This window comes from Tetrao urogallus, assembly GCF_951394365.1.
Source record: "Tetrao urogallus genome assembly, chromosome: 13".
Classification (NCBI taxonomy): domain Eukaryota; kingdom Metazoa; phylum Chordata; class Aves; order Galliformes; family Phasianidae; genus Tetrao; species Tetrao urogallus.
In genome coordinates this window covers 17,495,200-17,517,008 of record NC_136826.1, presented here as the reverse complement: position 1 = coordinate 17,517,008, position 21,809 = coordinate 17,495,200, and the positions used below count along the sequence as shown (strand labels likewise).

At 62.6% G+C, this 21,809-nt stretch overlaps 1 protein-coding gene across 1 annotated transcript; it reads right to left on the bottom strand.

Annotated features, from left to right (window-relative positions):
* Positions 1-434: 434 nt before the first annotated feature.
* NHSL2 (NHS like 2) lies at positions 435-18,037 on the bottom strand (the record flags this gene model as incomplete). Its single annotated transcript, XM_079541898.1, has 8 exons — positions 435-738; positions 1,207-1,339; positions 1,439-3,550; positions 4,544-4,675; positions 5,434-5,638; positions 5,798-5,934; positions 6,532-6,732; positions 17,800-18,037. 8 exons carry the CDS (start codon positions 18,035-18,037, stop codon positions 435-437), a joined length of 3,462 nt encoding a protein of 1,153 aa, XP_079398024.1.
* Between the last annotated feature and the right edge of the window lie 3,772 nt (positions 18,038-21,809).

Below are 21,809 nucleotides of genomic sequence, written 5' to 3'. Positions count from 1 at the left end.
AAAAAGCCGTTTAAAGTACCACATGCCGAGTGACCAAACAGTTTCAAGCTAGCTTTGTTGTGGGTGCTGGGAGGTGCCTGGAGCTGCAGTCCTGCTGTGTTCCTGAGCAGCAGGAGCTGCTGTCCCAGCAGCACAGGAGGTGCCAGGTCCCAGTCCCCACTAGAGTGCTGCATGTCTGCCTCTCCCCTCTTGCCAGCAGCGCAGCAGGGACATGGGGGCCTCAGGTCCCAACACTGCTTCTCTGCCAGCAGCTCTCCCACTGGAGAGGAACCAAAGAGGATTCGCCAAGGAAGAAATGAAAGCACGAAAGAAGCCCCAGTGGGGCAGCCGGGACATCCCTTCTGCAGTGACCTGAGTGCCTAAAGCTACTGCCCGCAGCACGGCTCCATCTGCACCAACCCGAGCCCTTTGTGGCCAGAAGGCTCTGTGCAGGTTTAGGGCTGGCTGTTTGCACCATCTAGCTCAGGGGCAAACTCCATCATGACCCTCCGAGCCAGTGGATTTGTGGTCTTGAGCAGTTCAGCTGCAGACGGCCGGGAACCGCTGCTGGTTTTACTGCTCTTCTTCTGGAGCAGAGCCTTAAAATCTTCATTCCTGCTGGAGGACTTCCCGGTGCTCACTGCTGCTGCAGGAGACTCGCTGGTTGGTGAGCCTGACGTCTTCACGGGAGAGTGGGAATTGGGCCGGCTGCTAAAGCTGTCGCCTGGCTCCTTCCGCCCCAGAACCTTCCTCTTGGACCTAAACACCAAAGAGATGTGTGGTGGGAGCAGTCCCAGGCAGGAGCTGCCACTGCTTTGGATGGGGTGATTTCCTATAGCAATGGGAAGGGCAGTGCCTAAGGGGCAAAGGGCAGAGCGTAAGGGGGGAGGAGCACGGCACCCACCCGGCTCTGCTGGGGCAGGATGGAGGTGCTCAAAGCCAGGCTGGACAGGGCTTGGTGCGACCTGACCCAGTGGGAGGTGTCCCTGCCGACAGCAGGGTGTTGGACTGAAGGATCTTTAAAACCCCTTCCAAGCAAATGATGCTGTGATTCTGTGCTTAGCATACGTGTGAGCCATCCACAGCTCCTCTGGGCAATCTGTTCCAGTGCCTCACCACCCTCATTGTAAAAAATTCCTTCCTTACATCCTCAGGAGTGCATGAGGCAGCAACAACCCCTCCGAGGGTGGGCTCGAGGGGCTGCGCCCACCACAGCGCTCTTTCTACCTGTGAATGACAGTGAAGAGATCCTCTGTGGTGCGGGATGCCATGAAGACATCGTCGTCTTCCTCAGCGATGGAGTCGGCCGTCTTGTCACTGGCGAAGCTCTTCTCCTCTGTGCCAGCCTCAGACGAACTGCCTGCTTGCAGGGAGGAGAAGACAGCCATGAAATACACGGGATGATGGAGAGGGATCCCCCGGCCCCCTTCTCCGCACGGAGCAGCAGGCGCACCCTCACCTTGCTCCGAGGGGGTCTCGCCAGCTTGCGCCGTGCCTGGGACCTCAGTGGGTGTTGGGCCATCAGCGTCAGGTTGGCAGCAGCTGGGCTCTGAATCCAGCGTGATGATGGGGCTGGGGGTGGGCGCCGGGTCCCCTGCACCCCCCGCCTGCTGCACTGGGATTGGGGTGAGCGGCAGGTAGAGCACGCTGGGCTTCTTGGGCACCGGCGGCGGCACCTTGGCCTTCCTGCGCTCTGCCTCTGGCCGCGGTTTGTCCTCCAGGCTGCCCTGCGAGAGCCGCCGAGGCTGCCCCGGGCCCCTCCATGGATCCCCTTTCCGTAGCATCAGGCTGTCCTTGGTGGTGATGCTTGGCGGGGATGTGGGGGACAGGGGACCCTCCTCCCGCAGGACCACGGGCTTGGGCAGGATGCACGGAGGCCGCTTGGCCAACGGTGGTTTCTCCGCTACCGGCGGCTTCACTTTCCTCTCCGGCCCCGGGCAGGGGATACGTGGCAGTTCCTCCGCATGCTCTGGGCCGTCAGTGTTGTCCTCTGGCTCGGAGCGGCTGATGGAGCGCAGACGGACAGAGCGCAGGTCGGACTGGGTGACCACGGGCATGATGGGCTGGATGGGACTGGTCTTCTGGACCAGCTTGGTGCCGAAGGTGGAGTCGGAGTGGTGCCGGCTGACCTTTGTCTTCCCCTTCAAGGAGATCTTCAGCCCCGAGAGGTCGAGGTGGGCGGGCGGTGTGAGCGGCAGCTCGAAGGACAGCCTGGATTTGGGGCTCCGCTCCATGGGGGACGTGGGGGGCAGCGAGGACTTCCTCTCGGGAACCAGTGGCCTCACCCGCACCTGGTGTGGTGAGTGCCCGAGGATGGCTGAGGTGGGGACGGTGGGCGTGGGGGTCTCTGATTGGCTGGAGTACCCGCTGGATGGGGACATCAGCCCTGCGGGCCTGCCCGGGGAGGAGGTTTTGAGGTCAGCCTCTGCTGAGAGCTGGGAGGGTGTTGTGGCCCTGGAGATAGAGGGGGACATGAGGGACTCGGAGCTGCCCCGTGCCTTCGCACACTCAATGGCTGTAGTCCCTGTGGCTGTGCTGGAGCCGGAGAGGGAGCGGTAGGGCTCACCATTCTTCCAGTCTGCCATGTACCACTGGCGGGGGGCAGCTGGGCTGTCGGGCTCTCTACCCTGGGGGTCTGCATGCACCACCCGGTGCCCAGCAGGTTCCAGCGGGATGCACAGGCTCTTGGGTCTCTGATCATGGGGCAGCCCCAGGGCAGCCAGGCTGTCCTGCCCGTCTTTGATCAGTGAGACGCTGCGGGTGGGCGGCGAGGGCTTCTTCTTGGCCTTCTTAAGGGAAATGCTCTTGGAGCGCCGTCGCCGCTGCCCGTCCGGCTCCGGCCCCAGCGAGATGTTATCAGTGCTGGTGCTGCCCTCGGAGCCGGCGCTGGGGTAGCCCAGGGCACAGTTGGTGCTGCCTCGCCGGGCTTCGGCGTAAGCAATGTCCACGGAGCAGAGGGACCCCGAGTCGGTGGGCACCGACAGCGAGCGCTCGCGGAAGCGGCACCCTCCCCGCTCCACCCCTAAGCGCGATGGCTCCGGTGCCGGCTCCGGCTCTTTGTTTGTGGGTGAAAAGTTCACCCTGGCTTCTTGGCCATCACATCTCCGGATGCCCCCAGCGCCAGGAGGAGACTCAGGAGTCGTGGCGGAGAAGGAGCTGGGCCCAGCGCTCCCTGCATGCTCCTCCTGGGCGATGAAGAAGGAGGCGGCCCGCTCGGTGCCGGTGGGTGAGCCCATGGTGGAGCTGCCTGGTGAGACCTCCTGGCCGGCAGCAGGGCTGGGGGGGGTGGTGTATCCAAAGGAGTTGGCACCCCAAGGTGGGGGAAAAGAGGAGCCCTGTGGTCCGTTGCAGGTGCTGGGGGTGGCCGCGTTGTCCATGGAGGATGGCGGTGGGCAGCAGCGTGCCTGCAGCGTGCCCCCGAGGTCACTGAAGGTCTTCCTCAGCGGGGCAGAGAGCGGCTGGCGGGGGCTGGTCTGCAGGGAGGGCTTTCTCCCACCCGTGGTCTCAAAGCTGCAGGACAGGGACTCGGCGATGGGTGGGTGTGTGGTGTGCGCAGGGCCGTTGGTGCTGCCTGTGGGGACAAACGTGGGGTGAGCGTGGGCTGGCATTGCCCCGGGCATCACGGCCACCATCCTTCCTTATTGGATGTAGGACCGTTCTCACCCCATGGCCCAGCTTTGGGCTGCATCCTTGCCTGCATATGCAGTGTGTCCCAGCTGACTGCAAGAGAAGGGTTGACCCCAGATGCTCCCCTCTACTGGGTGGGCAGCAGCCAGCTGGGGACAGTCCCAGCCTGGTTAGCACCTGTGCTGGGATTTGAGATGTGCCATGAGGAGTGTGGACAGTTTAACCAGGGCGGGAGCCTCCATGCAAGAGGCAGAATCCCCATAGGGACCAAAGTGCTGCCCCAGTGCTGTTCTGTGGTGGGCATCACCCCCTGGGCTCACAGCCCTTCCTCATCTTGGAGCAGACCAGCAGGAACAGTCCCAGGGTCCCACACACAGCCAGACTGGGACTCAAGGCTGTGAACTCTGAGTTACTCCACAGGAGGAGTCTCACTGGGGTCCTGTCCCCAGTGGCTGGCCAGCGTCACAGGGAAAAGCCTTCCTCCTGCCCAGTGAGAACTTCTCTTGGTGCTGTGGTTTCTCTACCTCCGGTCCCCACATACTTATGAAGAACCTTTCCTGCGGTCAGCACTGCGATGCCCAAGAGCTGGGACGGATGCTGCACTGATAGGATCAAGCACTGCTTCATGGCCACGCCAGGGATGCTCTGAGCACCCTCACCATGCCAGCACCCTCATCACAGTGGCGTGGGGTCTGCCTACTGCCCGCGAGGAAGGGCACAGGGCCAGGTTGGATCTCAGCATCCTTCACTCCTTGTAAGCACCCTGACTTGGGGCATGGCGGTGTCCCCCAACACATGCCAGCTCCAGTGCCAGGCCAAGCGTCACCAGCATGCCCAGGACCCCAGGAGTGCACAGGGGGTCTCCTTGGTGGCCTTCACACCCCCACGGCCGGGGTGTCCCAGCCCCCCGGGGTGGCTGCGCGGTTCTTGCTGTCACCTTGGTCTCGCAGGGACATGTTAGGGAATCCGATAACGGTCCGTCTACGCCGCAGGGTGGACTTGGGGTTCATCGCGGTCTCTGTGTTAAACAGGGAGTGACGAGCACTCGCGTGCCTAGCAAAGTGCTGCCCTGTAGCCAAAACAAACACGCCGTACCGTATTGCTGCGGCCAGGAGGACACGGCCACCTGCGGCACCACGGCTGTCCCCTGGCTTGCTGCAGCAGGGGGTGGGTGGCGGGGGATGGAGGACGTGGTGAGCCATGTGCTGTGAGATGTGGTGGGTGGTGCCGGCTGCGGGAACGCGGAGCTGCTGCTGCGATGGAGGTGGGATGCATGAAATGATGAGAGGTGGTGGCCTTAAGCTGTGCCAGGGGAAGGTCAGGTTGGGTATTAGCAGAGATTTCTTCTCTGGAAAAGTGAGAATGCACTGGCACAGGGAGGTGTGGGGAGGGGGGGGCATTGCTCTTAGAGGCATTTGAGAGCTGTGGGGACGTGGCACTGAGGGACACGATCAGGGGCTGAATGTGTTCATGGGGCGTCTGGGAGCTGCGGCCCTGCGAGAACAGACGGATGGATGGATGGACAGACGGAGCACGGTGAGAGCCAAGGTGACAACAGAACCTGCTGGCAGGGCAGCACGGCACAAACAAGAGACCGGCTGGTGGCATGGATCGGACACACGGAGCTGCAGATGGCAGGAGAGATGGCAGGGAATGACGCACACGAGCATGCCGCTGCTGTCCCCTGCTGTCCCCACGTGGCCGGCGGGGACACAGGCTCTCAGCCCGCCCTCCCACCACCCAGCATCCCGTTGGGAGCATCCTTCCCAGGTGCCAGCTCAGCTCCATCACCTCTTCCCCAGCAACCACGCGGGGCTGGTGCCTTACCCGAGACATTGATGGGGACCACGTTGGTCTGCACAGAGCAGGACTGGTGCCACTGCTTCTCCTCCACGGTGGGCAGGGGGAAGGCCCTGGGCCAGGCTGTCTGCTTGTCGGGGGTGGTGGGGAGGCTCAGGGAGATGTCGGGTGGTCTCACGCCCAGCGTGCTGGCACTGCTGCTCTCCTCCTCATCGGCTCGCCGGCTCGGGGGCTGTGGGGAAAAGCATGAATCAGCCCGGTGGGACAGAAAGGGCCACCCCCCATCTTGCTGTGCAATGCTGTGCCAGTGTATCATCCCCAGCTGACGCCCTGCCACCCCACAGAGAGCTCAGGCACAGAGGTCTGTCCCCACCGCGGCCCTGGGACTCACCATAAGCACGAACTCGAGGCGCTTGGAGGGCAGCGAACGGGGTGAGGGCTCCGTAGGGGTGCTGGGAGGTGGGTGGCCGGCGGCACGGAAGGTCTGCCCAGTCACTCTGCTCTCAGCATACTGCTCCTCATACTCCTCTGCAAGGGAAACAGCCAGTAGGACCCTGCTCCAGCCACCAGTGTCTGTCTCTAGGCTGTGTCTGCCTGTCCTGCTCGAGGTGCAGGAAGGGGAGTGCAGGGCCCTGCAGCGGGGCCGGGGCTGGGAAAGCTGCAGCTCCCAGGGGGCTGGGAGCCTGGCTGGGGATGGCCAGCGCTCCCCATCTCCCGTCCTGTGATTGTTGAGCTAATTAGCGCTGGTCGTTACAGCCTAGTGCGGAAACCAGCTCTATTTGGGCTGCCGTAATGAGATTACGAGCTGGGGGAAGGCCAGGCTGCTGATCTAATCGATGCCTGTAAAGCATCTGATCTGAGGCCGCGTGACGTCGCGATGGAGAAATTGGGAGGAAACAAGATCAGCAGCCGCGCTGATTCCATTACCCGGCCCCACGCTCCTGGTAGGCAGCGCCAGGCACAGCTCAGGGCCACGGTGGCTCTGCTGGGTGCAGGGCTTTGGGGACAGAGCAGAGAACGGGCTGCCGCAGGCTGGGACGTCACAGCTCCGCAAGGTGCACGGAGCAGCTCGGAGATGCCCTCGGTGCAGCAGACCCGGAGCCGTACCCAGCGATGCCCCAGTACCTTGCAGCAGGCTCTGCAGGTTGAGCTGAGCCTCCTGGTGCAGCTGCTCCATGCCGGGCGGGCGGCCGGCAGCCAGGAAGACGTTCACCGGCTGCTGCCATGACAGCTTGGTGGGGGCGGCTTTCTTGCTCTCCAAGTCCAGGTTAGAGGTGGCTGCGAGCAGAACAAGAGGGAAGTGAGGGACTGCGCTTCCTGTGAGTGCTGCTGAGGGTTTGGGGCCGGTGCTGAGGCAGCACAGCGCACCCATCCCATCCAGCAACGCAGGGCTGGGGATGTGGCTGTGTCAGACAAGAGCAGAGCCCGTCGCTGCTGCAGGCGCTGGACACGCTTCTGTGGGCGGCCAGAGCCAGGCAAGGAGCAGAGAGAAATTGAGGAAGGAAGAAATCAACCCACCGCCCTGGGTGATTGCACAGCTGCTGTCGGGCGCAGGAAGGGCAGCGGTGAAGCAACCTCCTTGCTGCAGGAGAGCAGAAACCACAGCCTAAAGGGAGGGGGCGAGGGGACACGGCACATTTTGCTGCACTTCATCCACCAGCATCGCCCGAGAGTAACTCGCATTTGGCAGGAAAGGGTGGGAAGAGGCTGCGGGCTGCTGGGTGGCCCCGGGGTGCAGGCAGTGCACACCCAGCCCCGCTTCCTGCGTGGCAAACGCTTCCCCTCATCCCTGCGCTGTGGGTGCTGTCCCCAGCCAGAGCCTCAGCACCCTCAACCCCACCCCAGCGTGCAGAGCAAGCAGCTCTGCGGCTTTGCTGAAGGATGACTGCACCATGGCAGCCCCAGTGCCCAGCACCTCCCTGCTGGGTTCCCCCTTCTGCTCCATTTGAACCCTCTGCAGCCATCACCATCCCAGCCTGCATGCCCCCAGCGTCACCCCTGCTCCTTCTCTACCCGCAGCCCCCAGCACAACGCCCAGCATCCGAAGGCAGCGTGCCTGCTCCCTAGCCTAGTTACTTTTATAATTTGTGTTACCATAACGACATGCCTTAACACAAGCCTTTTTTTTTTTTTTTTTCTTTCGCCTTTTCCTTTAAATAATTTGACTTGTTTCCATATCAACCAAAAGGTGTCGGGGTGTGCGCGTGGAAATCACACTGAGCTTTGCCCAGCTGCAGGATCCCATCCCAGAGGGGGCACACGGGGCAGCACCGTGCCCAGAGCAGCCATCGTTCAGGGATGGCATTTCTCTGCTCCAGGTGAGCACAGCCCCCTGTTTTTCAGCAGGAAAACATGCTTGTTCCTCCCATTGCCTCCCAAACAATGCCCAAAGAGGACAGGGGTGCTGGCACAAGTGCTGCATGCTGTGCACACAGCAAGCTCAGGGTATCACCCCCCTGGCAGAACGGCACAGCACCCAACAGGGACTCGGAGATCCCCATACAGCACAGCCCTCCTACCCACACCCTCCTCCACCACATCCTGCCCTGAGCAGAGCACCTTACCTCCGCCCCGGACCACTCCGCACCCCTGGGGGCCCACTGTGCCAGCTGGAGCCCAGTGGGCAAACGGCAGCACTGAAACCTGGAACCACCCCTGAGCAAAGCGGAAGCGCAGCCGGGCAGTGTGTGTGTGTGGGGGGGGGGGCACAGCCATCCCCAGGCTGTGACACCGTGACACCCCACCTGCACGAGGAGCACCCAGGCACTGTGTGTGCATAGCTCAGGTTGCATGCAGGAGCGAATGTAACGCCTGGTGCTTTGGGTGGTGTTCCTTGGTGCTCAGAGTGCTGGGCATCACGTGGTGGCTCTGCCATGTGGCACAAGGAGCCAGCAGCACCGTCCCTCTGGACTCCTGAGGGTGCTCAGCTCCACCATGGATCCCTGATGCATTCCTCACCGCTGGGGGAAACCGAGGCATGGTCACCCAAAGGAGGCACGATGTCTCCCAGGGTTCTGTCCCACCTGGGGACAGCTCTGCCCCACACCTCAGGACCAGGGTAGCATCTGCATGCATGGCCATGCAGCAGCACCACGACATTGGGGACAGTTTGCAGAGAGCACGAGCAAATGTTCAGGCTCAGGATGATGTGGCGATGGTGGTGTGGGGCTGTAGCCATGGGGAGTTTGCTCCCACTTTAGGACCAGCATCGAGCACGGCTTTGCTCTTCCCAAGCGCCACCCGATGTGGGGCACAACGCACACGCCTGCCCTCAGCATCTCCAAGCCACCCCGCTCCACGCCAGCAGTCGCATTTACCTACTGCCCAGGCACCCCGAATCCACAGGGAGATGTTTGACAGAGCCATCGAGAGCCGCTTCGATTCGGGGCGAAGCTACGGTGAGATGATGCCGCCAAACTTCCCCTCCTCAAGCAGCAGTCCTGAAGCAAGCAGGGAGCGCCGGCACTGCAGAGGCACCCCAGGAGTGATGGAACAGCAGCAGCAGAGGCAGCGTTAGCTGAGCGGCCATGGCAACAGGCACTGGCACAGCAGCATCCAGCCCTGGTGCACCTCGAAGCTGAGAGTAATCCCAACAGTGACCCAAACTCTGCCGTGCTGCAGTGCCGGCAATGCTCTGCAATGCTTTGATGAGAGCCCCAACACGGCGCGATGCGTGGCGCAATGACATTCCCTATGGGCCGGAGCCAGAGTGCACGCTGCTCCTCAACGAGTGGAGAGGAAGAGAAAATAGCGAGCGGTGTGGGAGCTGGCAGCCACCATGCAAAGTGCCTCCTGTCCCACCTCACCCCATGCTGGATTCGGAGCCGTCGGGCCAGCAGCCCTGCAGAGACACAGCAGCACTGTGCACGGACACCATACGGCGTTCCCACAGAGCAGTGCCCCACTGAACACCCATGAGCCCCACACCAGGAGAGAGTGCATGGGACGGAGTGTGCCAACATCCCACAGACGTTGTGCCACGGGGTGAGGCCATGGGGGCTGCAAGCCGTTAGGTGGGTGCCCACACTGTGACCCCTCACCTGCACCTCCTGCAGGGTCGCGATGCGCAACAGCAGCAGCAGCCTGCTCCTGCAGATCTGGGTTCTCCTTACCCTCCCCGTTTCACATGTTGTCAGCTGATTTTGCACTGACAGCAGCGCTGCAGGAGCTGTTGGGGTGGGTGGGTTAGCAGCTGAGGGGGTCACCCAGCGTGCAGGGGAAGGCTGCATTGCATGAGAGAGCACCAGCAGCAGAGCAGGAAACACCACCATCCATCAGTAGGGTTCAGAGTGAACACTGTGCCAAAGCCCTGAGGTGCCATCAGGAAAACAGACACAAACCCATTTTTCCAGGTGGATCCTTCCTTCACCCCACACCCCATGTAGGGCCAGAGCAGAGGGGTCCCCAACAGGGACGGGCGGGGGGTCCCTCCTCCCCAGCTCCATGTGTGGGGGCACGCAGGGGTGCCGTGCTGCTTTGGGAACGGTCACCACAGCAACCAGCTGCCACTCGTGCAGCGACAGGCGGGCGCAGGGACACGGCAAGCGGGGACACAGGGTGGGAGTCGATGGGGTCTGCCTGCATGGAGGCTGCGGCCCTGTGCTGGGAGCAGGCGCCCGCAGGAAAGCGCCGTTTCCCCCGTGCCCTGCTGGATTTGCACTCCATGGGGCCGGGACAATGCGAGGAAGTGGCTGAGAGGGGAACGCGGCCAGGGCTCGGGACAAAGGGGCCCGAGAGCTGAAAGCAGCCACAGCGGAGCGGCGTGGAGCTCAGCACGGCCCCGGCTTCGTTGCATTGAGGTCGGCTGGGCTGGGCAGGGAGCAGAAAGCAGGGCACACGCTGCAGCCACGCTGGGGAAGGGAGGATGGGACCTGCACCGACCCCGTGTCCCAAGGCTCTGCATCCTCCTGCCTGAGCGGCCACCCGATCCCTGCAGCCCTGCGCCTTACCTGCGCGCTGCCACGGCGCGAGGAGCCACTCCACCTTGGCCATGGCTGCTCAGCAAAGCGCACGGTGAGGAGCGAGCTGCCTCCACCTGCCCCGTCCGCGGCCCAGAGCAAAAGGAAACGGCCAGGAACTGGCTGCTTGACTCAGCTCCCGCCGCCCACTGTACGGCCCCGTCCTCTCTTCCTTCCCATGGCACCGCTTTCGGAATGCAGTCTGCTCTTTGCTCTGGGTGCTGCTGGAGCCCCCCGGGCCACGAGGGACCACTTTCCACGCACCTCAGGGATCTGTGCAGCTCAGCCAGTTGTTCCCAGGGGTGTGAAGCCCATGGGAGCCAGGATGGGAGCAGTGATGGGAACACAGCCCTGAGTGCTGGGGACAGGCAGCCCCTTGTAACTGGTGCCGCTGCAGACCCCAGAGTTGTAGACCTCAGGGATGGGATGCCCCAAAGGCAGCAGATGCAAGCAGAACACAGATGCACAGAGCACATGCAGCCCAGGCAGCATTTGCACATGGCCCTGATGGATGGGGCCAAGCAGAGCTGCTCCAGCACAAAGCCTGTGGGAGTTGGCAGCAGATTCCCCTGGCCCTTATCTGGCATGTCAGAATACCTCCTTAGCATCCACCGCTGACAGCTTTCTGAAACACAGTGACCTGTGAGCCCCCAGCCCACGGGCAATAGGGCAACGGCAACTTGTTGGCCAAGTGGGAGCTCCTCTATGGCTTTGCCAACCCTGCCTTCCCAGAAGGGCCCCAACATTGCACCTCATAGCACAGCATCCTTCACCCCTCGCATCCCAGGCTCTCTTTGCCCCATTTCATTCCGCTGCGACACCCGCTGCAACGGCAGCTGCAAAATGATACAGAGACAGGCTGTACTTCCACCCCCTCTGCCCGCTCATTATTAAGCTGTGACAGTCGCTGGGGCTGTGACAATCACTCCACATTTTCGTGTGGCTCCCAAGCAATTGAATGGGCTCCCCACTGCACCCCGCACTGCTCCTGACCCTGCAGGCAATGGATCCTGGATGGCACCGGAGCACTGCCAGCTCTCATGCCCCATGTTTTCAGCATTCCCAGGTGCTGGGATGGGGTGTTGGGAGGGGACGAGTGTCTGGAAGGGTTGTGGAACTGCCCGGGCCAGCCATGTGGGGACAGAGGGGTGATCAAGCAGGTCCTGCCTGTTGGACCCACCTATTTTGAGGGCAGCTCGGTTGCCCCCACGGTCCCCCCAAACACCCTGTGCAGATTTGCTGGGGGTTCTGCCCGCCTTGTGCTGTGAGACCCAACCAGACACCCACCACCCTCATGGGCGGTGGGAGAAGGGGGCTGTGGGTACCAGGGGCTGTGCAGGGATAGGCTCCCCACCTGGGCAGGTCCCAGCTCCGGGGCCAGCAAGTGCAGGCCTCTGCCACACGGATGGCTTCTGCAATTTGGGGCTCACTGCTTGCAAACCGGGGCTGGCTCCTTGCAATTCGAGGCTCGCTGCCTGCAATTCGGGGCTGACTCCACGCAATTCAGGCTTTGCTCCTTGCAACCCAGCACTCGTTCTCCGCTCCCAGCACCGTCTCCCCATTCCCAGGCCACACATCAGCACCTGCTCCACACCCCGCAGCCCGGTGCCGGCAGACGCACGGCCCCATCTCTCCCCGTCCCCTGCAGCCTCAGCTGGAGGTGACCTCACCCGCGTCCTCCAAGCGACCCACAGGGATCAACCGCCCGCGGCGAAGCACGAGCCGCCCCCTCCCCGCCTCCGTCCCACTCCGCTCCGGGGGGGCGCCGCTCCCGGGGACCCCGTCCCATCCCCCGATACCTGTTGCTGCGCGCATCCTGCCCCGCCGCTGGCTGCGCGGCGCCTTCCGCTGCGCGTTGCCCATCCTCCGGCGCGGCTCGGCCGGCCCCGATGCTCAGAGCCCCGCCGCCCCCGGGCCGCTCCCCGCCGGCTCCATACCTCCCCCGCCGCGCCGCGCCGCCGGGAGCGGGCAGCAGGAGGAGGAGGAGGAGGAGTCGAGCCGGGCCGAGCCGGGCCGGGCCGCACCGCACCGCGCCACACCGAGCGCCCGCCGCATCCGCACGGCCCGCCCGCCCCCTCGGGGCCCGCCCGCCGCGGGGCTGAATGGGTGGGGGCACCGGGGGGGGGGTGGGGTCACCCCGGTGGCAAGGGGTTGGGCAGGGGGAGGGCCCGAGGTGCCCCTGAACCGCAGCTCGGTGTGGCGGGTGGTCGTGGGTGGCAGCCCCTGAGGGCAGCTGGAATCCCTCAGGGTGCAGTGGAAGCTGGAAGGGTGCGGGGCGGGGGGGGGGGGTCTTGGGGAGGGGAAAGTCGGTGCGAGCCATGGGGCTGGGGGCTGCGGTTTGTGGGTGGTGGCATTTGGGGGCTGCGGTGGGAGGAATGGGGAGCGTTCCGTGTGCCTGCCTGGGTGTCACTGTCCTCGGCTGGGTGCTGCTGTCCCACATGACGCCATGGGATCTGGCTGGCACGCATCCCTTTGCACCCAGCAGACAGTGGCACCCGGAGGCCCCAGGGTCACACCGCTCCATCTCAGGCCGTCCCGGGCCATCAGGGCTGGAGCATCCCTCACCCTCCGAATCTCAGCATCCACGGAGAGACAGAAAGGACCAGAAAGCGACGGGAGGTTGTTATGGCAACAGCCACAAATTGGATCAGTACTCTCGGCGAGGAGCAGCAGCACGAGTGCTGCAAGGAGCAGGTGGGTGTGACAGCTGCGGCGGTGCGGGGGCACAGCTGTGCCACCCCCAGATTGGGGCAGGGAGCCCCAGCCTTGCCCAGGCGAACCAAGGCTCTGCAATGGCTGCAGAAACCCCATCCCCACGTATATTTTCTCCTGCTGCACCCCGGCCAGCAGAGCACTGCGTTCTTGTAGTCCCCATCCCGTGCAGGGATCCCTGTATGCTGCACCTCTGTTTCCAAATCAGCCCCCCGCCCCCCTCAGCTGGAGGAGAAAGCTGCACCTTTGAAGCGGCCATCCACACCAAGTGGCCCAGCTGATTATTTTCCGGCCAAGAAACAGCATTAAAAAATAATAATAATAACAATAATAACGAGAGGCTGGGATGAGCTCATTGCAGAACAATGGCTCAGGGCCCGAGCCAAGGGCAGGGGGAGCAGGAACGGGACCGGGGCCCCGTGCTGCCCCATGCAGCCCCATGCAGCCCAAAGCGGTGTGGGTGGCTGTTAGGGGTGCTGGGGGGGAGCCCCGTGCCCGCGCCCCACTGCTCGCCCCACTGAAGGTGACCCCGGAGCGGCCCCTGGCACCGCTCTGCTCTCAGATCCCAAAACTCGAGCTGAGGCTGTCGTGCCACCTCGTGTCCCCTCTGGGTTCTGCATTCCTGGGATTCCTCCCGCGTAGCAGCGCCAGTTTTCCCCGCTCCTCAACCCGGCTCCCGCCCCTCCCTCCCTCCCTCCCCGCCAAGTGCCATGAGCACAGGACCGGCTGTGAGCTCATTGCTGCCCATGCAAGGATGTGCAACCCGCCCAGGGACACGGCTACCCCAACGGCAGGCACCCCAAAAACTGCACCCACATCCTCTGCCACCAGAGCCGCTTCCAGCCTGCGAAAAGGGGGCGCAACCCAGCACCACCCGGCTGAGCGCCACACGCTGCCACAACGCTGAGCCCATGGAGGGGGATGCGGTGGCAGTGACCCCGCTGGGGTGCAGGACGTGGCACGGCACGCTGATCCCGTGCACATGCATCACAGCATCGCTGCCCGATCCCACCCGGAGCTCCCACCCTGGAGCCAGGAATGTAGCAGCAAGGTGGGGATGCGGGGGCACCTCCCCTCCCGATGGAGTCTCCAAGCAGAGCTGCGAGGAGGAGGAGGAGGAAGCACCCAGCGCTGGGGACGCACTGCGCTCCCTGTCCTCACCCCGCAGAGCTGCCAGACCCTCCCCAAAGTGAGACTGCAAGTCGAGGATAGAACTACATACCCAGCTCGGCGGCCTCCTCTTCCTCTCCCCACGGGGCTGGGGGCTGAGGGGGCTGAGGGCTGCCCCGTGCCCCGTGTCCTCATGGCACCGCGGCTCCCATTGGGGCTAGCTGGCTGACGGCAGCAGGGCGAACTCGGCTGCTAACTCGCTCCAGGTTCGCCGGGAGAAAGGCTGCGTGGAAATGCTTCTCCCACCCCAGCCCAGGCCCTTCTTAAAGACGTAGCTGCACTTCCCCGCTGCAGACGCATGCCACGGCGGAGCCATGGAGACGGCGCGGGGACGGAGCGTCCCATCGGCAGCCCTTCATCGGGACCCCCGAGCAGAGCAGGGATGTGAGCATGGCGAGAGGAGATGCCCCTGGTCACCTCCCCTGCAGAGCTTCCCCTCCTCGTTTGTTAATGAGGATCGGGTGGCTGGGTGAAGGGCTTTGCTCCAGGCTGCAGCCCGTGGCTTCTGTGGGGTCTCTCTACCCTTTGGCCCCACTCTTTGGGGCTCATCTGCGGGGTGATGGTGCTCTCCTCCTCCCCAGGGAGCTGCAGCATGGACCCCTGTGCGGGCAGGAGGCGATCCTGCTGCCTTGTCCTCACCTCCTGCTGCCACTGCTTTGCCCTCCTGCAGGTGAGCAGGCACCTGGGGCCACTTAGCAGCTCCCACCAGCACCAATCCCCCGTAACCTGCTGGCTGCTCCCAGCCAAGCAGACCTGTGATACCCACACAGCAGAGCCATGGAAGAGGGCTTTCAAATTTCAAAGCACAAACCTGCCAATTCAGTTTGCAGGTTGCAAATCCGAAAGCTCTGCATTAGCTTCACCTCCCGTTCTGCTCACTGCAGCCAGCAATCCCCGTGTGCAGGTCTGGTGAGCACAGCACACCTGAGATGCACTGCACGAGGGGATAAACCCACTGGGGTGCAGGTGAACCCTCTGTGCCTGTGGTGCTGCCCTGCGCACATCCAAACCGACGTGGCACAGAGCTGACCTGTGGGATTGGATGGAGGAAAGCCAGCTCCTTTGCGTTACCATGAGTGCTGTCCTGAAGCCAGACCTCAGCTCCCCCCACCCCACGGCCACTCTGTGGCCTCACAGCCCACGCACAGCTGATGGCCAGGACCACCCAGGGCACTGCTGGCTGCCAGCACTGCAGGGTGGAGAGCAGGATGTGCCCGGTGGCAATGGGTGCCAGGGAGCACTGATATGCTGCTTGCGGGGTGCTGTGGTTCATTGCCTGGCAGCAGCCACAGACAAGTGCTGCAGAGGTCCCTGCAGCTGGAAAACGGTTTGCCAAAGTGAGCTCTGTTTGCACATGGAAGTGAATGCATCCTTCAGACTGCTTAAGATGATGCAAAGCTCTTTGGAGACACGGCTGAAACAGAGCCATGTTCCTGTGCAAACGTCACCGCAGCCCGCGCTCACAGCCAGCACGGGGCTGGAGGTGCTGCACGCCTGCAGGGAGCAGCACTGCTGCAGAAGTGCTGGCAGAGCTTCGGGGAGAACCCTGGGCTGGAGGAGGAGTGGGACAGGGATGGCACCAGCACCCCCTGTGCCTTCCTGCCTTGGGAACGGGCAGCATCAGGGTGCAGCACAGCGTTCCTTCCAGAGCTCCGTCCCCGCAGCTCTGTGGGCGCAGTGCCTTCATACCTCCCGGCGCCAGGCCCTGTTTTCTTCAGCACTGAGATTTATTTTGGGAACAGCAGGGTCCCGTGGGGCTGAGCAGGGAGCACAGCTCACGTCCCTGCTGCCACCACCCAGGGGATGCATCCCCACCATTGGGCAGCCGGGCTTCGCATCCCTCCGCTCTCACACGACGGCCAATGGATGAATAAGGGCTGAGGAATCCAACAGCCCCCAGCTCCCAGCGGTGGAAACAACCCTGCTGCCTCCTCGGATGGAGTGATGTGGGAATACCCGGGATGCTCCAACCAGGGAACCATCCTGGGGAAGGGTGACGCTGGTGCCTGGCCCTTTTTGCCTGCCCCATGCTGGGATGCAGGAGGGCTGCGGGAAGGCTGCTGGTGCTGGTTGATTCCCCGCTGCATCCCCTGTGAATGAGACACGTTGGATTTGTTCCACACTGAGAGGAGAAACGTGATTTGGATCCTCTTCAAGAAATGGAAAAAGGGGGAAAAAAAAACTATCCTGTCCTGACAGCTCCCCACCCAAGGACTCCGCACAAAGCAGCCCTGGGCTTTCTCTGCAAGGATGGGGCTGGCAGGGGTTGCACCCTCTGGACACGTGCACCGATCTCCCCGGGGGCAGCAGATGGTGGAGCACTTGGAAAAACAAACATCATCTGAAGCAGCACTCAGAAGTGCACTCACCCCCCTGGGCTGCAGAACGGCAGTGGTGGATGGATGGAACGGGCAGTGCTGCCCTATGGGGTGGGGGAAATGGAGTGAGCGTGGGGTCTCTGCCACCCACCGGCCAATCTCGGGGAGGAAAGGTGAGATTTGGGCCTGTGTACACCTCCAGATGTGCTGTCAATGCACATCTGCATGCTCTCATGTTCACACCTCCAGTGAGAGGTTGGAGGGGGGCTGTCCTGCCTCTGCCTGCATCCACGGTGCCAGCATCCAACCCCGTGGCGCAAAGCCCCTGTGGCCACTAAGCATCCCAGCCAGCCAGGTGGGGACCATCTGGTCACCATCAGCACCAGCTCCTCCTCCTGGGGACGGTGACATCGCTGGGCTCAGCCTGGGTGACCGCAGTGCCTCCTTCTCTCCGTGTTCCTTCCTACTTGAGGCAGGGACAGCGGGAGCCTCTTCCCTCCCCGATCGCTTCTCATCCCAGCCGCGGCTCAGCGTGCAGCCGTGCCATCAAACTCCAGCGCTCATTTCCCACGGCTCTGCTCAGACGGAGCAGCGCTTACACACAGCGCAGATTTCACTGAGGGCCTGAGAAACGAGCTGTGCTTCTGGGGAAAACGCGCTGCAACAACATTTCCCCTCCCCCCTCCTCCCCCACCCCCCCCTCGCTCCAACCCTCCCAAAGCGTTTTAAAATAAACTTTTCTAAACAAATCCAAAAATGAGCTTATTTTAAGCTCTTCCGAAGCAGGCTGCCTGCTTCTGACCCGGTGATGAAGCCGGTGCCAAAGAGAAAGGCTTGAAAAGGGAAACGAAAGCGGTTCGGGCAAAAACAAACCCCTCCCGCTGTCGGGAGCGGGCAGCACCCTGCGGCCGCGGGCTGTCACCTCGGCCGTGCCAAACCTGCGTGGAAGCTGCTGTAAGGGATGCAAGGACGGAGGCGAGGATCTGCTCAGCCCCGCATCGCCTCTTTCCCGACGAGGCTGCAACGGGACAGCCCCGGGAAGAGGGGATGCAGAGCGAACCTCAGCCGTCATCCTGGGAGCTGCCGGCTGCTGGGGGGAAAATCCCGGCCGTTCAGAGCGCGGCGCTGCCGCTGAGCTGCCCCGACGTCACCCCGGCACGGCGCTCCGTCCCCATGCAGGTGCCGCCCCGGAGGCGGAGGTGACACGGAGCCCAACCCGTGAGCCTTCCCCTTACCTGGCCGTCCCCGCAGCAGCTCCTGCAGGCGGGAGGCCCTGCGGTGCAGCCGCCCGGTGCGGCGCCCCAGAGCCTCGACGTGTCCCTCGATGTCCCCCAGCAAAGCGAGCGAATGGCCGCACAGCTCGGCGAGCTGCCGGAGCAGGGTGAGAGCAGCCAGGCTGCAGACATCCCGCAGCTCCACCAGCGGCACGGCACGGCTCTGCCGAGCCACCACGCTTCGCTTGTAGAACGGCATGGCACGGCACGGCACGGCTCGGCACGGCTCGGCACGGCCGGCCCCGCTCCCCCGGCCCCGCGGCTGCTCGGGCTCTGGGCCGGCCGATGGGAGGAGGAGGAGGAGGAGGAAGAAGAGGAGGGAGGGGCGGCCGCGCTCGGGGATGCTCGGCCGAGTCCCCGGTTGTTCCCTGCAAAGCTTCCCTCGGGTCCCCTCACCTCAGCACACACCAAAACAAATATTTGTCTCGGTCCCGGAGCAGAAATTCCCCTCTTCGAAGCCGCCCCCGCCCCGGGGTGCTGCGCTCCGAGAGCTGCGGGCTCTGCTCGTCGGGAGCCGCGGGGCAACGCCGCTGGGACGTGGGGGTGGGAGGGCAGAAACCCCCCGGGCAGCGATGGGCACCGGGAGTGGGATTTCCTTGCAGTCCCCAAAGCTTGCCGCCCCTTCACACGGCTCTCCGGACTTTAACGCTGCCTTTATGGCCGTGTGGGTCCTCTGCACCCCTACGTTCAACTTCCCACAGCTTTGTTTGCTCTCTTCATGCCGGAATTTTTTTATCTTCTCATGCAGGAAAAAGCAAAGTGCGTTGGCAGCACGTCCGTACGGATGTGTCCTTGTGGGGTCACGGCTCTGAAGCGCAGCTCAAGGGCAGCGGGGATGGGATTTCTACGCATCCCAAAAGCCGAGGAGAGCCCAGCACCATTGCTGGGGGGGAGGGGGGAGGAGGAGGGCTGCGGCGAGCACAAAGCACCGCTCCCCCTACGCACTCTTGCAGCATCCAAATATTTCCAGCTCTGGGAATATCCTGGGCTGGGTGCCGCCCTGCCTGCATGCTGAGCCTCACTATGCTGCTCCGTGCTGGACTCTGCTTGGCCTTGCAGCCATCCAAACCCAGCCCCTTCCCTTTGCTCCCCACTCCCAGTTCGGTTCCCCTTGAGCTCTCCTCTAAGCTGCAGAGGGTAAATTCAGCACTGCAGTTGTGGGGTTGGACGTATTGATCCCAGTGTATTCATTGCGATGCCTCCATTCCAGACTCTGTATGTTGCAGATGGAGAAACTGAGGCACAGGCTCACGTCCTGCCATGAGGGTGAGGTCGGTGCCTAACCATGAATCACCTGTGGGGCGCGGAGAGCATCTGGAGCCCATCAGATCCCTCATGCAGGTGCGGCAGGGAGGAACGGGCTGTGCCGAGCTCTGGGAGCCACTGTGTGCTGCCACAATCCTCCAGCCCATCCTGCCCCAGCACCGACCTCTGTGCTGCCAGAAAAGGGAGAATACACACCGACAACGTGCCTATTTTTGCGGGGTTTCCAGCTGAGAGCTGCTTGCTTTAGGTTGTCCTTACAGGGGCTGGGCAAAGCCGTGCTCCCTGCCTGCTGCCATGCGCACCAATGGCTCGAGCTGTTGCTGGACTGGTGGTGGGGCTGAGCCATCGCTGGATTGGCCATGGGGGTTCACCAGCCCACCTCACATAGGGCTGGCCAAGGAGGAACAACCTCAGTCATGCTCTGTAGCTGCAGGGCAAACCCCACAGGAGAAATCCCGCAGGGAAGCAGTGCAGGGCAAGGTTGGCTCCGACCCTGGTTTGGTCCGTGCTCGCCGTGCCCATCCTGTTCTGAGGGATTCGTCCCATTTCTTAAGGCTTTGCATATTGCAAACCCTGCTGTGGGCAGCGTTAGGGGAATCTATGGGGCGCAGGCAGCTCTGTACAGAACCCCATGGGGCCACGCCTGCAGCCGGCTGCCGCGGACGTGCAGGATGCCAGCACACGGAGCTGGGGATCCTGTGGGAAATATCCTACTTGGCCACCGGCTGGGCAGGAGCGTGGCCAGCTCTGCGAGCCCTGATTGCAACCAGATGCTGCTGCTCCAGCACCGCAGCAACCCGGAGACGGCCCACGCACCGACACGGTGCTGCAGTGCTGCCGATGCTGGGGATGCTCCAACGCGGAGTGCGTGGCACCAGGCGCCGGGTCGTCCCACCCCAACCAACGGACCCACAGCTCCACCGGCACAGCGGCTCCCATTGGGCTCCCGGTGCCCACTGGAGGGTGCTCTCTGCCAAGCTTTGCTGCAGCTCTTCCCTTTCAGCTGTGGCTCCTGCAGGATCTGATGCCATTTCCTACACAAATATTCTCTCCGTTGCGCCACGGTGTTTGCTTGCTGAAGCGGATCCCCAGCCTTCACCCCGTTCTCTGGCTCGGTGAGGTTTCTCTGCGATGCTTACGAGTCTGTCTGGATTCAATCAGCTCCCTTCTGTCTCATTGACAAACTGGGCTCCGCTTCCCGGCTCCTTCCCCTTCCAGATGGCTGCTGAAAGCATTAAGCCCTGCTATGGGACAGCGGTTGCTGCCTTCATGACAAACCGCGATCCCTTCTGTCCCATCTCAGCCTTTGCTTTCCGGAGCAGCATTCTCCTCCCACCCTCTTGTGCTGCTCCTTGCAAAGAGGTCTGAACGGGCTGTGCTCCATCCTTACCAGGGACCTTCCAAGCAGGCTGACAAACTTCCCTTTGCAGAGCCCATCTGCACTCCACTTATCTATTTTTAAGCACAACTGAAAACCATTTTCCAGGAACAAATGTACTGGACTGCAATCCCTCGGTCCCAGCGAGGCGTGCCGGGGCCAGGCCCTCAACATCTTCCTAAAGGCAGATCTGCAGTGAAAGCAATGCTGCTGAAGCCAGCAGGGTCCCCGAGCCACCCTGTGAGCACTTTGGGACTGCAGGAGGGGCTGTGACCGTGCTGCTTCCTACCATGGAGGAGATGGCTTTGCTGTCCCCACCTTCAGCACCCCAGCAATGGGATCAACAGGAGCAGCACAGCCACGTGGCTCCAGCTCGTCCTCTCCCATCAATGAGCAGTGTCACACTGGGTGATCCATCACTGTCACTTCCCATTAGGATAATAAATGTCTCTTGCTGCATAGCCTGCTCTCTGGTCCTGCCAGCCCCGGCTGCGCTCCCCACACGTATCAAACACGCGCAGAACGTTGTCATTACTGTCTGTGTCATTTGCTAAGTGGCTCCCAGCAAGTTAAATAAACGTCACTTAGAACTTCTCATCACAACACGATGCTCAGAAGCTGCTCTGCTCCGTTCCTGCCCGGAGCTCACAGAGAAATGGGGGTGGGCGAGGGGTAGATCCCTTAGCAGCAACGTTCTGTTGCTAACATCAGTGCTGATAAGGCTGCGTTTGGCTGCGTGTGCTTTGGCTGTTTTTCTCATGAGCAGAAAACTCCGGGACCTGGGCCATGAGCTACAGCCAAGTCAATGAGAGCCATCGCTGGTTTTGTGCTTTCTGAAGTGAGATCACATGGAAAACATGGGGAGTGAAGAGCTCTCATAGCCCAGCGCCCCATGGCAGCCAGGCTGCTGCAGGAAGGCTCCCCAGAGCCCTGCAGAGGGGTGCTGGATCCATCCTGCTGGGATGCTCCTATTGGTTTTCTATTGATTGGCATTTCAGCAGCAGCTGGGGCTTCCCAGAGAGGTGAGGAAGGTCGTGGAGGAACATGGGGTCAAAAAGTCATTTCTACGTGCAAAGAACCATAGGATGTGCATAGAATGGGAGCACGGCCCAGGCAGGGAGGCACCTCACCATCTGTGGGGAAGGGAAAGAGGATGAGATGGATGGGATCCCAACCCAGTTGCATCTTGAGATCCTCCAGTGATGGGGACTCATCACAGCCTCACGAGCCCTGTGCTGGCGCACGGTTGTCCCCACTGCACTTCCTTATACCAAGACCCAGCCCCTCCTGGTGCAGCTCAGAGCCACTGCTCACAGTTTTCTCCACA